This window comes from Hemiscyllium ocellatum, chromosome 24 (assembly GCF_020745735.1).
Source record: "Hemiscyllium ocellatum isolate sHemOce1 chromosome 24, sHemOce1.pat.X.cur, whole genome shotgun sequence".
NCBI classification, from domain to species: Eukaryota; Metazoa; Chordata; class Chondrichthyes; order Orectolobiformes; family Hemiscylliidae; genus Hemiscyllium; species Hemiscyllium ocellatum.
Genome location: NC_083424.1, coordinates 51,442,668 through 51,458,101, shown reverse-complemented (window position 1 = coordinate 51,458,101; position 15,434 = coordinate 51,442,668). Strand labels below are relative to the sequence as shown.

At 42.2% G+C, this 15,434-nt stretch overlaps 1 protein-coding gene across 1 annotated transcript in view; it reads right to left on the bottom strand.

Annotated features, from left to right (window-relative positions):
- Positions 1 to 13,919: 13,919 nt before the first annotated feature.
- Positions 13,920 to 15,434, bottom strand: part of LOC132827252 (radial spoke head 14 homolog) — a 107,209-nt gene continuing 105,694 nt past the window's right edge. The window contains exon 4 of the mRNA XM_060843876.1: positions 13,920 to 13,963. Within this exon, the coding sequence (XP_060699859.1) occupies positions 13,920 to 13,963 (44 nt within the window). The remainder of the gene's footprint in view (positions 13,964 to 15,434) is intronic.

Genomic DNA, 15,434 nt, shown 5'->3' with positions numbered 1-15,434 from the left:
ATGTCCTCGTTGTCTACAGGAATAGTGCCAGAAGACTGGAGGATAGCAAATGTGATTCCCTTCTTCAAGAAGGGGAGTAGGGATAACCCTAGTAACTATAGGCCGGTGAGTCTCACTTCTGTTGTGGGCAAAGTCTTAGAGAGAATTGTAAGGGATAGGATTTATGAACATCTGGAAAGGAATAATGTGATCAAGGATAGACAGCATGGTTTTGTGAAGGGCAGGTCATGCCTCACAAACCTTATTGAGTTCTTTGAGAAGGTGACCAAGGAAGTGCACGAGGGTAAAGCAGTAGATGTGGTGTATATGGATTTTAGCAAGGCGTTCGATAAGGTACCCCATGGTAGGCTACTGCAAAATTTACGGAGGTATGGCATTGAGGGTGCATTAGAGGTTTGGATTAGGAATTGGCTGGCTGGAAGGAGACAGAGGGTAGTAGTTGATAGTAAAGGTTCATCTTGGAGTGCAGTTACTAGCGGTGTTCCACAAGGATCTATTGTGGGACCATTGCTGTTTGTCATTTTTATAAATGACCTGGAGGAGGGGCTTGAAGGCTGGGTGAGCAAGTTTGCGGATGATACGAAAGTCGGTGGAGTTGTGGACAGCGAAGAAGGATGTGGCAGGTTACAGCGGGATATAGATAAGTTGCAGAGCTGGGCAGAAAGATGGCAAATGGAGTTCGATGTAGCTAAGTGTGAAGTCATTCACTTTGGTAGGAGTAACAAGAAGATGGGGTACTGGGCTAATGGTAGGCTACTTGGTAGTGTGGATGAGCAGAGGGATCTTGGTGTCCATGTACACAGATCTCTGAAAGTTGCCACCTAGGTAAATAGTGCTGTGAAGAAGGCATATGGCGTACTGGGCTTTATTGGTAGAGGAATTGAGTTCCGAAGTCCTGAGGTCATGTTGTAGTTGTATAAGACTCTGGTGCGGCCTTATCTGGAGTATTGTGTGCAGTTTTGGTCGCCATAACTATAGGAAGGATGTGGAGGCACTGGAACGGGTGCAGAGGAGGTTTACCAGGATGTTGCCTGGCATGGTAGGAAGATCGTATGAGGAAAGGCTGAGGCACTTGGGGCTGTTCTCATTGCAGAAAAGAAGGCTTAGGGGAGATTTGATAGAGGTGTACAAGATGATTAGGGGTTTAGATAGGGTTGACAGTGAGAACCTTTTTCCGCGTATGGAGTCAGCTGTTACTAGGGGACACAGCTTTAAATTAAGGGGAGGTTGGTATAGGACAGATGTTAGGGGTAGATTCTTTACTCAGCGGGTTGTGAGTTCATGGAATGCCCTGCCAGTATCAGTGGTGGACTCTCCCTCTTTATGGTCATTCAAGCGGGCATTGGATAAGCATATGGAGGTTATTGGGCTAGTGTAGGTTGGTAGGCTTCGGTCAGCGCAACATCGAACGCCGAAGGGCCTGTACTACGCTGTATTTTTCTATGTTCTTTGTTCTATGAAGCATATGTCAGGCATAGACAGGATAGATCAAGTGAATCCTTAAAAGAGTATAAAGGCAGTAGGAATATACTGAAGAGAGAAATCAGGAGGGCAAAAAGGGGACATGAGATAGCTTTGGCAAGTAGAGTTAAGGAGAATCCAAAGGTTTTTTACAAATACATTAAGGACGAAAGGGTAACTAGGGAGAGAATAGGGCCCCTCAAAGATCAGCAAGGCGGCCTTTGTGTGGAGCCACAGGAGATGGGTCAGATACTAAACGAGTATTTTGTATCAGTATTTACTGTGGAAAAGGACATGGAAGATATGGAATGTAGGGAAATGGATGGTGACATCTTGAAAAATGTCCACATTACAGAGCAGGAAGTGTTGGATGTCTTGAAATGCATAAAATTGAAAAATCCCCAACACTTGATCAGGTGTACCCTAGAACTCTGTGGGAAGCTAGAGAAGTGATTGCTGGGCCTCTTACTGAGATATTTGTATCATCGATAGTCACAGGTGAGGTGCCGGAAGACTGGAGGTTGGCTAACATGGTTCCACAGTTTAAGAAAGATGGTAAGGACAAACCAAGGAACTATAGACCAGTGATCCTGACATCTGTAGTGGGCAAGTTGTTGGAGGGAATCCTGAGGGACATGATGCACATGTATTTGGAAAGGCAAGGACTGATTAGGGATAGCCAACATGGCTTTATGCCTGGGAAATCATGTCTCACAAACTTGATTGAGTTTTTTGAAGAAGTAACAAAGAGAATTGATGAGGGCAGGGTGGTAAATATGATCTATATGGACTTCAGGAAGGCGTTCAACAAGGTTCCCCATGGGAGACTGATTAGCAAGGTTAGATCTCACTGAATATAGGGAGAACTAGCCATTTGGATACAGAACTGGCTCAAAAGTAGAAGACAGAGGGTGGTGGTGGAGGGTTGTTTTTCAGACTGGAGGCCTGTGATCAGTGGAGTGCCTCAAGAATCGGTGCTGGGTCCATTACTTTTCATCATTTATATAAATGATTTGGATGTGAGCATAAGAGGTCCAGTTAGAAGGTTTGCTGATGACACCAAAATTGGAGGTGTGGTGGACAGCGAAGAAGGTTACCTCAGATTACAACAGGATCTGGACCAGATGGGCCGTGGGCTGAGAAGTGGCAGATGGAGTTTAATTCAGGTAAATGTGAGGTGCTGCATTTTGGGAAAGCAAATTTTACCAGGACTTACATATTTAATGATAAGGTCCTCGGGAGTGTTGCTGAACAAAGAGACCTTGGAGTGCAGGTTCTTAGTTCCTTGAAAGTGGAGTTGCATGTAGATGGGATAGTGAAGAATGCGTTTGGTATGCTTTCCTTTATTGGTCAGAGTACTGAGTACAGGAGTTGGGAGGTCATGTTGCAGATGTACAGGATATTGGTTAGGCCACTATTGGAATATTGCATGCAATTCTGGTCTCCTTCCTATCGGAAAGATGTTGTGAAACTTGCAAGGGTTCAGAAAAGATTTACAAGGGTGTAGCCAGAGTTGGAGGATTTGAGCTATAGGGAGAGGTTGAATAGGCTTGGGCTGTTTTTCCTGGAGTGTCAGATACTGAGGGGTGACCTTATAGAGGTTTATAAAATCATGGGGGGGCATGGATTGGATAAATAGACAAAGTCTTTTCCCTAGGGTCAGGGAGTTCAGAACTAGAGGGCATGGGTTTAGGGCGAGAGGGGAAAGATATAAAAGAGACTAAGGGGCAACCTTTTCACACAGAGGGTGGTACATGTATGGAATGAGCTAGTACAATTGCAACAATTTAAAAGGCATCTGGATGGGTATATGAGTAGGAAGGGTTTGGACAGATATGGGCAAGGTGCTGGCAGGTGGGACTAGATTGGGCTGGGATATCTGGTCAGCATGGATGAATTGGACCAAAGGGTCTGTTTCTGTGCCGTACATCTCTATGACTCTATAACATGACCTCCCAACTCCTATACTCAATGCTCTGACCAATAAAGGCAGCATACCAAACACCTCCTTCACTATCCTATCTACCTTCAACTCCACTTTTAAGAAGCTATGAACTTTTACTCGAAGATCTCTTCGTTCAGCAACACTCCCCAGGACCTTACCATTAGTGTATAAGTGTTGCCCCAATTTGCCTTTCCAAAAACCAGTACTTCACCTTTATTTAAATTAAACTCCATTTGCCACTCCTTGGCCCACTGCCCCATCTGATTAAGATCCTGTTGTACTCTGAGGTAATCCCCTGATCTGTTTCTTTTTTCAAAAAATGTTTTCTCCATTAGAGGCTTCAATTAGCTAATGGAAATTAACATTTGACAGTCTGTAGATACCACTATTATAATGTACTATAAGGTGGCTTCTTTATATTAATAGCTTTTTTTTCAACTATGCATGTTGACCAGGTTTCTTGTGAAGCTCAGCAGTTTAAAGTAAGGAAAAAGGGTTGAATCTCAAAAGCCAGTGCCTTTAAAACACTGAATACTAGGAAAAAGAGGAGAGTTTGTCCAATCATAACAAGCTAACCTAGTTCAATGGCCATACAATACACCTTTGCGGAGAAAGTGAGGACTGCAGATGCTGCAGATGCTGGAGATGCTGCAGGATGCTGCCTGACCTGCTGCACTTTTCTAGCAATTGGATGCTGCCTGACCTGCTGCGCTTTTCCAGCAACACATTTTCAGATACAATACACCTTTCCCAATAATGTCTAATCTCCCTGATACTCACTGCCCTTCCCCACCCTGCCAACACTAAATCCTCCCTCCTCCATAATCTGCTTCTGATTCATTATCGAAGTACTCTTCCCATGTGATTAAGTCCTCTTGGATCATTGTCGTATCCCCAATGATCAGGGTATATAGGGATTATCATCCAATCAATTTGCAGACCAACATGAGATCCTCATCTACCCAAAATCCCTCATGATTGGGATTCTGACACTTTCCTACCCTTCCTGATTCCAAATAAAATCTATCCTATTTAACTGGCACTCGTGTTCCTCAACTGACATGTTGATTACAAGTTGCTAACAGAAATCCAGTAAAAACACAGCATCATGAAAATGAATCAAATGACACCTATTAACAACTCACCTCATAAATGCATCTTTTCCTCTCCCCGCTCTCTCCTGGTAGTGCTGTCTTTGTTATTCCTTCTAAATCTGCATATACAAGTAATCAGCAGAAGTTGCCTCTGTCCTCTGTGGACTTCTATCCTGCAACCCCAATGAATGTCACTTCCCAGATTAGTTTGAGGGAGTTGGCGCCAGGCCTTGGAAATGATAGTTGTGCCCTTGAGTTTACTGCATGGAGAGAAATGACGATCTGACCCTCATCAATTTCTTGCCATTTCTCTTGATCTTTTGAGACCTGCTTTGGGCTACTGAACTATCACTTCAGCAGCATTACTGGGATGTCAAAGTGAGGCTATGGCATTGAGGGTGGGGCTATTAGTGGCAGGAATTCCCATCAGTAATCTATTATCCACATAAGATAAACCAATGGGAAAATAGGTTGGAGGGGAGGGGGTTCTTCCAGTGAAAGATGGGCAAGCAGAAGGACAGTAATTCCAGCAATGCAGAAATTATTGATATGTACAAATTATTTCATTATCTGTGTTTATCCTGATCCTCATTCACTCTAATTTAGAAACAGATGTTTCACTCCTTTTAAAAGAGATGAATACTGAACAAAATACTACGAGCTTTTACAAGGAATTTGTTCAATTCAATGGGAGGTACAGTTTTTATCTCATAGTTTGCTAGTTAATTTTGTAGTTATGTCCTTTACCTTTATGATCAGAATCAACTTGTTTTAATTATACTATTATACTTATTATGTTTCCTCTAGATCTTTTTATTTCATTCATTGGATGAGGCTGGCTATGCAAGCATTTATTGCTTACCCTAAATGACTTTAAGAAGAAGAATGAAGAGAATTCCAGGTTTTTGACCTAAATATAGAACAGAACATACTTTTATTGTCACATATACTCCATTGTAGGAGTACAGTGAAAAGCTTTTACAATGCCTGCCTTTTTGTGGCGACATCTTAGGTACAAGTACCTCGGTACAACTCTTGGATACTTGTATTACTTAGCGTTGAAAAATAACTTAAAAATAGAACATCATTAAATAGTTGACATTATAGTAAGGTAGGAAATTTCAGAAAGACATTACAGTGTAGCTTCCACAAAAAATCGACCAGGTGCCAATTTTGGGGAATTTTATGGAGGACTCCTCTCCATGGGTCCTAGCAGGTTTTCTCACACAATTTTAAATTGCTCAGATCATTATCAGCAATTATGATGCTCTGATTGGGCTATCATGTCCTTGGCAGTGGCAAGGACTTTGTGATACACACCACAACACCCGGTTGTGCACCAGGTCAACCGCTGTCAGTTAGAAAGTATCTTTCACAACTGCAGTGTTGGAAGAATTGCCTGTAGATCATCAATAGAGGCCAGCTGACTCTGAATTACTGACAGGGACTTGGAGGTGATGTCAGAGGAGTTTGTGGAGAGGAAGGCCACTGTCTTTTTTCAGGACCGCCAGAGGAGACTATGGCACCAGATCTTGCTAGTCTGATCTGAGGATGCCACTATTACAGTTGTTGTTTTGATAGTATGGAGAAATGCCCAGCAATGCAGGAAAAAGGATAGTGACCTTCTGTGTTCCCTGAGTAGAAGTGCCACTGTCTTCTTTCTGCTACTCACAGTCACTCTAACTCTGCTACTGTGACCACACCCATAAAGGCTCATAGTCTACTACTTAAACTGTTGAAAAGTAGCTTCTTCCATTACCTGTTTTTGTTCACCCAATCCCAGAGACCAACAATGTCATTGATGCTGTCTACTCACTCACTTGGGAAAATCCACCATCTTTCAGCCATCTTCACAAAGCTACGCCAGTCAATTTCATATCACTCACCCTTTGTCTCATTGCAAAGGAAAGCATCTCGCAGCTGAGTAGAGAAAATAAAAATGTGTGATGGGGTGCCCAGCATCTGTCACCTCATCCCCTAAGACGCCAGCATACTTGCCCTAATGGAAAAAGACCATGATTGTTCATGTAATGCCAACACCTCCATGTCCCTGTCACCTAGTAAGATTAATTGTCAAGCACTGATGCCATTGTAAATGTAATCTTAACATGCTCAAACTTCAACCTCTACTTGCAACCCATTATCTTGTCTACAGCAGGCACCAGTGGCATCGTTATGGTCATATCTATTAAAGGACTAGTCCCTCATGACTGGTCATCTCCTCTTCCATACTCTAAGGAATAAGCTCCAGAGCCCTCAGAGGAAACCCTGATACTTTCTCCTACATTTTCTATCAGCTCACATAGAGATATCTGGGTTAGTTAGTTCGTGTAAGTCAGTAGCACATTCTGGTCAGCACTTCACTGCCACATCTCCCCAGTTGATCAAGGCAGAAATGTCATAAGTCACTGGCATTCAGAGGGATGGAATCAGAGGACTGCCAGAAACAAGGCACCTACTCACCCCAAGGCAGGAAAGGATCTCATCGTGTCAGCTATTAATAACTTTATATCAACGCATAAGCAGATGCAGCATGAGCAGGCAGTTTTGTCAAAGACACTGGGCAAATTGACTCAAAGGTTGAAGAGGTGGATCAACATGATCTGTAGTAAATTGTCTCTGGCATTCAAAAATCTGACTGCCTCCATGAACAGTTCGAGGCTGCTGTGGAGTTCCAAGTCCAACACACACACACACTGTTTCCCAGATAAATGCAAAGACCTGCACTCAATCACTCCAGCAGTTCGTCCTCATCACCAACAGCAAAACAACAGGGGTTAAATGACTTTGTCCCAGCCAGAGGAGAAACCACACACAGGTCTCCCCAAAGTCTCCTCTCAGGACACTCCAAAGGTGGCTGGCTCTCTACTTCAACACTCTCAACACTCGGGAACTTAAGCTAAGGAAGGTGAACCTGCATCTGGGCAGAGCATACTCAGGATGCCTGGGTCCTCTAGCCACAACCCTGTACCTCCCTGCCACCATCACCAACACTATTCACCCTGCCATGCCCCAAAACGACCAGGGTTACTCAACCAAACCTCCTGAACCAATATGGTCTGCTATATGGTTGGCTACTTTCTAGTGTACACTGGTGCTGCACCCAGGTACAGCGTGTGGGAAAGGAAAAGAACATGTAATAAGGACACCACAGATGGTATGGATGATATCTCATTGTAAATGTATGTTCATTTGATATCGTCAGCTGTGTGAGTCTATGCCACCTCTGCAAAACTACAAGAATGAAAGTAGACAGGCAGGTCATCCTTAGCATCACACAATATTCTAACCTTGGCTGACAATGCTAGCTTGAAACCCTGGTGTGAGTGAATAAGGAAACATCAAATGTGTGTAACATTAATTTTTATTAATCAACATAGAAAGATATTACTGTTAAGCTGCAGGTCGGTGTGGACTTGTTGGGCCGAAGGGCCTGTTTCCACACTGTAAGTAATCTAATCTAAAAAAAAATTTATAGTTAGTGAAAGATTACTTCAAGCAACTTGGTTCCATCGAATAAGGTTCAAAATGAAGTCCTGCCTGTGTTGCTTATCTCAAGCTGCTGCACTTTAAAATGCTGTTCCATCTGAAGAACACCTCATGATCTTACTTGCCACAGTAATGTTGCAGAACCAGTACAGCTCCCACAGACCCCAATTGTCCATTCCACAACTTTGGTGCATCCTTCAGTTGTCTGGAGCAGAGATTGCAAGGATCAAGCAGTGTCCTCTTTTCATCTCTGTGAAGCCCCAGAGATGCAAGCAAACCCGCTTGGGGCCATCCTATGCTCTTGGTGGCCTCAGCAAAAGAAGATGTTACATCACAGATGCTCTGGACAACATTATATGGTGTTCTGACTGCCACTTCTGGACAGAATATAGCGTTAGTGATTTTCTCTCATTTGCATTGCATTCCATGGAAGATGAACAACTGTAGCTCTCTTGCATCTTTGCTGCATCTTGGCCACATCATGAGGATGCCTATTGTTGTAGGTTGATGCTGGTCCTGGTCTTCCTGATACATATATCCCTCACCTGTTCGTGGAGCAGCCCTTGAATCAGCGGCCACAGGGATGACCACATCTTCTGTGCCTGGATCTGTGAGGGATGGTTCCAATAAGCTGAAGTAGGCAACCTCAGAAACAAATGTGATCATTCAGTAGTCATAGAACACACACATAAAATTTGATAAACATCCTCCAACATAGGGACACAGAGGCACCTGACAGGAAGTAGGATGCATGGATGTTGCACATCACTGCCTCGATTCAGAAATCTGTTGCTCAAGCCTTTTAGCAAATATATAACTGAAGACTGCACATGGATCAGCAATAACAAGAATGTCTCCCACCACCTCCAACTCCTACACTATCGAAGAAAGGCAAATTGCATGTAAGATAATGGTACAGATTTTTGATGGTGTGAAGTGATCAGGACCTGCATCTTTCACTGGCTTTGGAAGCTTTGAAGATGTCTGCTATTTGGAAACTGGGTGAATCCTTTCATCCTGCAATACCTTACCTGTGCCTTACGTCCACTTGTAAGATTGATTTGGAATGTCGAATGTTGTGGTCAAGAGTGCTTTTTACCATGAGTTTTGGTTGATATAGTTAGTCAATGCAAGAGATACACATTCAATATTATGATAAGAGATATCTTCACCTGTACTGTGTGTGTCCTTTTATTGCTACTACCTTTTAAACGGCACCACATTGCTCAAAAGCGAACCTCTCACCCTCAGAGAGAAAAAACACTCATTCCACCCACTCCACGCATAGTGGCAGCCATTTTGATTTCCATTTATGACTTGGATGAGGATGGAAGACACTGAAGGTCATATTTGGTAGAGTGAGTCAGAGGGTCAATCTCTCAGTCTAGGAGACCCCCAAAGCTTCATGTTTCATTCTTCTTTGCACTGCCTGCCAATCCCACATTCCCACCTAATGTGTTTATGCTTATCTCCCCAAGCATTTCAGTAAGTCAAACATAGACATGCACTGTCCATCTATTGAAGTCCAGAGTGATGATGACCACCAATGATCCACCTCCATCAGTACCCTGCATCCTCTGATGTGTTATTGACTCCCACCCGTATATGTTGAGTTGCTTCCAATTCACAATTAGTATCCCTTCTGCATTCCAAAACAGTGCCTCCATCCCCACAATTGTCTTACCCAGCATCCCACCACAATAGTAGCCCCTAATAACTAGCCCCTCCCTGGCTTTCAGTGAACAGACTGCTTCGACTTGGGTGGAATGAGTGTTTTTTTCTCTGAGGGTGAGAGGTTCAAATGACTTAGAAAGACAGTCACAACTGTTGAGTGAACATGCCTTAAACTCTGTGCAGCTCCTCAACTAATTCACCACTAATCCCTGAACCAGTTGAATTGGACGTGCAAGATTGTCTATGGCTCATTCTCTAGACTGTAGTGATAAAGGATATCCCAAACAGCCAACTGACAATGTCTAAGCCGCCAAATGGCAATCAGATTATGTCCTTGTCTTATTATACCATAGCCCATGAGTGAAGGCTGTCTCCCTGATTTGAATGGACTACTCCCATTAGACTTTGAAACATGGTCATTGTTTGAAGAACATGCAATGTGTTCTTCACGTACGATCCTGGTACATGATAAAGGTGTGAGCTTGAGCATGGTACTGTATAGCAACATGTCCAACGCTTTGACTGATTACTGCTGACGATCTGACAAGCTAGCTGACTTTGTGTCTGTGTTAAAAAGGAAAAGCAATACCATGAAGCACAAAAGTGCAAAACAACAAAGAAGGCAGAGATGCAGTAAGCATGCAAGTACTCACAGAGTGATTGAGTGCAAAGAGAGCAAGCAAGGACCCCTGAGATCCACTTGGCTCCAATCTATGAGCTGGGTGTTTATTGCTGCATGCAAATAGGCCTGACAGCAGCAAGAAAGTGAATGCCAGTGCATTCCAAAGTGCAATGTTTTAGAATAGATTACCTACAGTGTGGAAACAGACCCTTCAGCCCAGCAAGTCCACACCAGCCCTCCGAATAGCAACCCACCCAGACCCATTCCCCTACATTAACCCTGATTAATGCATCTAACACTACGGGAAATTTAGCATGGCCAATTTATCTGACCTGCACATCTTTGGACTGCGGGAGAAGCCCACACAGACACGGGGAGAATGTGCAAACTCCACACAGACAGTTGCCCGAGGTGGGAATTGAACCTGGGTCCCCGGCGCTGTGAAGCAGCAGCGCTAATCACTGAGCCACCAGGCAATGCTGAAGTGGAGAACTGTATTCTAAGTGTCAGAAATGTGCCATGAAAAATACTGAGGATAGAGTGTGTCTGATGCCAATCTATTAATAGGGTCACATGTAGTTGCAGGAGATGTTGGGGACTGCATCCCAAGTTGGAAGCCTGGAGGAGAAAGAGGTGAGTTAGAACTGCCAAATACCTGTTCTGTCTTTCATGTCAGGAATTGTTGGCGACTAGTTTCTCTCCGACACACGTGCAAACAGGATTTTTAAACTTAGCTACTAGTAAAATGTTAATGTATGCAATTCAGTCTCTCTCTGCTTTCTAGTGAGATTCTCAACTCACCATTCAAACATTAGTTTCAAAATCAGACTTCTTTTCCTGGACATAAAGAATCTCATTTTACCACTCTCACCACATTTTCCCAATTGGCTCATTGGCCACATCATTCAGAGGCTGAGAAAATTTAGCATCCACATGAAGGAACAGGAATATATTTCTAACTCTGTATGATGTGTCACTTAGAGGAAATATAGTGTTCACTTGCTCCTGCGTTCCGTGTTCTTTTAGCTGATGGAGAAAATGAATAATCAAACAGAGAATGGGTGCATTGAAACTGGATTTGATGACAAGTTTCTTGTGTGTTGTTGGGGTAGCATTCACCTTGGCAAGTGGAAGGTGTTCCATTATTTGCAGACTTCCAGGCTTGCTTCTTCCAAATGGCAGAAGGATTTTGGAAATTAGAATGTAAGTCACCTGTTGAAGAATACCCAAATACTAACCTGCACTTGCAGCTGCAATATTGATCTGGCTGATCTGGTTAACTTTCTGCTGAATGATGACCCCCATACTATATTGATGGTGGTTGATTCAGTAATGATAATACCACTGAATGTCAAGAAAAGTTCAGAGTTTTGGAGATGGTCATTGCTTGAAACAATGTCACTATCAGCCCAAGCCTGAATGTTATCTAATCAGCCTGCATACAGAAACTATTGTTTCATTAACTAGGTGTTATAAATTGTAGTGAATACTGCACAGTTATTAGAAAACATTCCCATTTCTGACATTATGCTGGAAAGAAGGTCATTCATGAAGCAGCCGAGGGTCAGTGGACCTAAGACGACTCGAAGAAACTCCCAAAATGTCATAACATTAGATGATCAACTTTCAACAACTACAAACAACATCCTTAGTGCCAAAGCAGACTCCATGGAAAACAATTCATTTTTTTCAAGTTGGGCTTCATAATTTAATTTTCTAAACCCATAAGTCATCCTTGTTACCATAGATCATGGCATGTAAATCAGTCCAGTGTTCAAAACAACAGAATTGTTTTGGTCCCAAACCTGATGTTTTTCCATACATTCAGCATATAAGGCAACTTATATAAGTTCCTACCTGTGGAATGGGAAATCCGGGTTCAAATCCCATCTGTTCTAGAGGTGTGTAATAACATCTCAGAACAGGCTGATTAGAAAATATCTATAATGCAACCATTTCAGCCATGAAATGCTGTTTACTACTAGTCTGGTTTAATTTTTCAGAGCTGAAAATGTGTTGCTGGAAAAGCGCAGCAGGTCAGGCAGCATCCAAGGAGCAGGAGAGTCGACGTTTCGGGCATGAGCCCTTCTTCAGGAATGAGCCAGAAACACATTTTCAGCTCTGATCTCCAGCATCTGCAGTCCTCACTTTTTCCTGGTTTAATTTTTCACTCAACAAATGTGTGTAACTAGATACAAAGCATCTGGCCAGAAATGTTGCAAAGGTATTCCAAAATTAAAGAGGCATCCACACAGAGCAGGCCACATATAATGAAAGACTAAGAAATGAGTGCTCCAATGTTAGGTTCTTTTCCCGAGGTTTTACATACGAGATGCAATTTGCGCACACCAACGGCTGCAAACAGTTAAAGTTTATTAAAGCCTGCACAACTGAGGTGACCCACTTTGATCCTCCTAGCAGGCATGCGAAGCCAAGTCAAAAAAGGCTCTGAACAAAGGAAATACATCCCCTTTACTCAGGTCAGTTGGTAATGCTTACAGTAGTCTGGCCACTCCCCCCCCCCCTCATAATCACATTACCCCAGGTACAATGGTAGATGAGGTCATCCTCGGAGATCACGTAAATGTAAATATCCTAATCCTGGGGAATCAGCATGCAAACGATTTCCTGACTAAGTGATCCCCCAAGACAATGTAGGTATGATATGTCCTAACTTTTGGGGGATGGCTATGAAAGCATTTCTGAATCGAAGGAACTAAATGAGAGTTTAATTTGATAATAGCACGATAGTAGTAGTAAATGGTTGTCCAAATGAAGTGGGAGTCATCCACATTCCTGCAAGAATGTCGTCCCATCCACTTCCAGAATGCTCAGCTTCTGGAGAAAGACAGCACAGTTTAACCCTTTCACATTATATTAATGTCCAGAGAGATAGTACAATTTAACCTTTTAATATTACATTCCACCCTTTTATCATCCCAAGATAACCACCTAGATGACACTAGCAGCTTTCATAAGACTCTGACAGCCAGTATTTAAGCAAGTTATTGACACACAACATGCAATGATTATAACAACAAAAAAATTCTAGTCCGTGCAGCAAATAGAATTTGCAGAATTCTGCCATGTGGAAAAAAAAAGTTCACCATTAAAGTTCTTAAATCCACAGTCCTTAGTGACCATTCCATCCACTCCAAGTTCAAGTGGGAATGAGCCAGTTATCCAAAATCTCCTTCAGTAAAGTCCAACCTGAAAACAAACTCCAGTCTGTCCTTGTGCACCGCTCCACAGAGAAATGTGAACTTTTGGATGAGAGTAGTTAAATACTTAACAAAACTGACAACACTTCCATTCTTACGGAGATGCTTCAGATGGGGATATCAACACATCCGAGCGTGAAGTGCGGCAGCTGCAGATGCAGCAGCAGGCTAGGCAAACGCAGCATTCTTTGCTGCTTCTTCTCCCACTCTGCTGTCAAATGTAACAAAGCCAACTGGCTGTTGTGATGTTACCTTGATCATTGAACTTTCATATCCCTTAAATGGTCAAAAGACCAGGTAAAACTCATGTCCATAGAAGACCACTGACAAAAAGCGTACAGACCTTCTCTTCACTGTTGTTAGCTTCTTCACTTTTCATGCTCGTGACTGGGGATTTGATTGAATCCATTAGATCAGGTTGTGGAGGGGTGGACGGTGATCCAAAGGCATGCTTTACCTGTGAATGGAGAAACTCTAGAGACAATATTAGCTGCTGAAAGTATTTCTGCATTTCCTTTCTCATTCTTTCCTTGTCAAGGTGGTTATCAGTATGAAGACAGTCAAACATTTAACTACATTAAATTGTTTCTGCCTATTTCAACATTCTCAGTGATCTTGAAGTCTGTTACTCTGTTGACTACTTATGATATTATTAAGTTTTATACAATCCATAAATTTCTAAATTGTACTGCCTAAACAGTTCAGTCACTTATGAACAACAATCAATTGTCCTAAAATCAAATCCTCGGGGGACCCCATTCAGGTTATTCAAAAATTATTTTCCTTTAACAAATTAATACTTGGCCAATGTGAAAGCTGTTAAGAAAATCTGGAACAGCGAGAAAACAACAAAATGTTTCCTGTACTTTGGTTATTGAAGAGGGGCAGTTTCAGTTCAGATTTAAATCTCAAATATTCATTTGAAACAAATGCAGGATATATTAAAATATGTTCTCCCAGTGGAACTTCCCAAATAAAACAGTCAGAATTATAGGGGTAACTTTGTAAGTGATCAACATTCTTTGAATTTGCAATATGAATGGGGCCAATGAAGTCTTGACAATAATTGACATAACTTAAACTGCTCAGCCTCATGTTCTAATATTCTCCAAATCTTAACAAAACATCAAAATTAAAACACACTGTTCTTTTTGTGAACACTACATTAAAAAAAAATCAGCAAAGGTATTTTAACACAATACTCTCATCTGGCCTAAGCATGAACACTGACACAATTGTTTTTTGAAACAGGCATTGTAGAATTTCAAATAAATCAGGGGCTGAAGGTCCTCAATCAATTTGTTTTAAGGTAACAAGTTTGATCATTTTTAAAAGGACGTAATATTGTACAATTTCAATGTAGAAACAAAATCAGTCTTCTAACATAGCCCACAAAACACACTGAATTGAAATCCTGATTCAAACAAGGCAAAACTGACACTTAAAAGGATTTTCTGAACCAGTATTTTAACAAACCAAAATATTTAAATATGAAACACTTGCAGTATGGCATAACTTATATTGAAATTCCCTTTTTTGACCCAAGTACTAGTACAATCTTAATTTCAGCATTTTTTTCGCATCCTCTCGCTGAAATTACACTTATAAAAAGAGAAGACCCTCACAGCAGACCACATGGCACTGCAGGCCAAGCCACTCCCGTTCCCCAGAACAAAGACTCGGCGAGTCACATCCACAGCCCAGAAACTGAGACTCCCACAACCAAAACCTGGACAAAACATCCCTGGCAGTTAATGTACTTTACTGTCGGGGTCCGACGTTCTCCCCCTTTTCCTGGTGATGCCATGCCGTCCCAAAAGCATTTCTAAGGGGAGGAGTGAGGAACAAAGGCGATAACTTTAAGAAGTATCAAATTTTGTTTAGATGTTTTTCTTTGAAGTTCCTGGTTTCTAACCTGTTTTTATGCT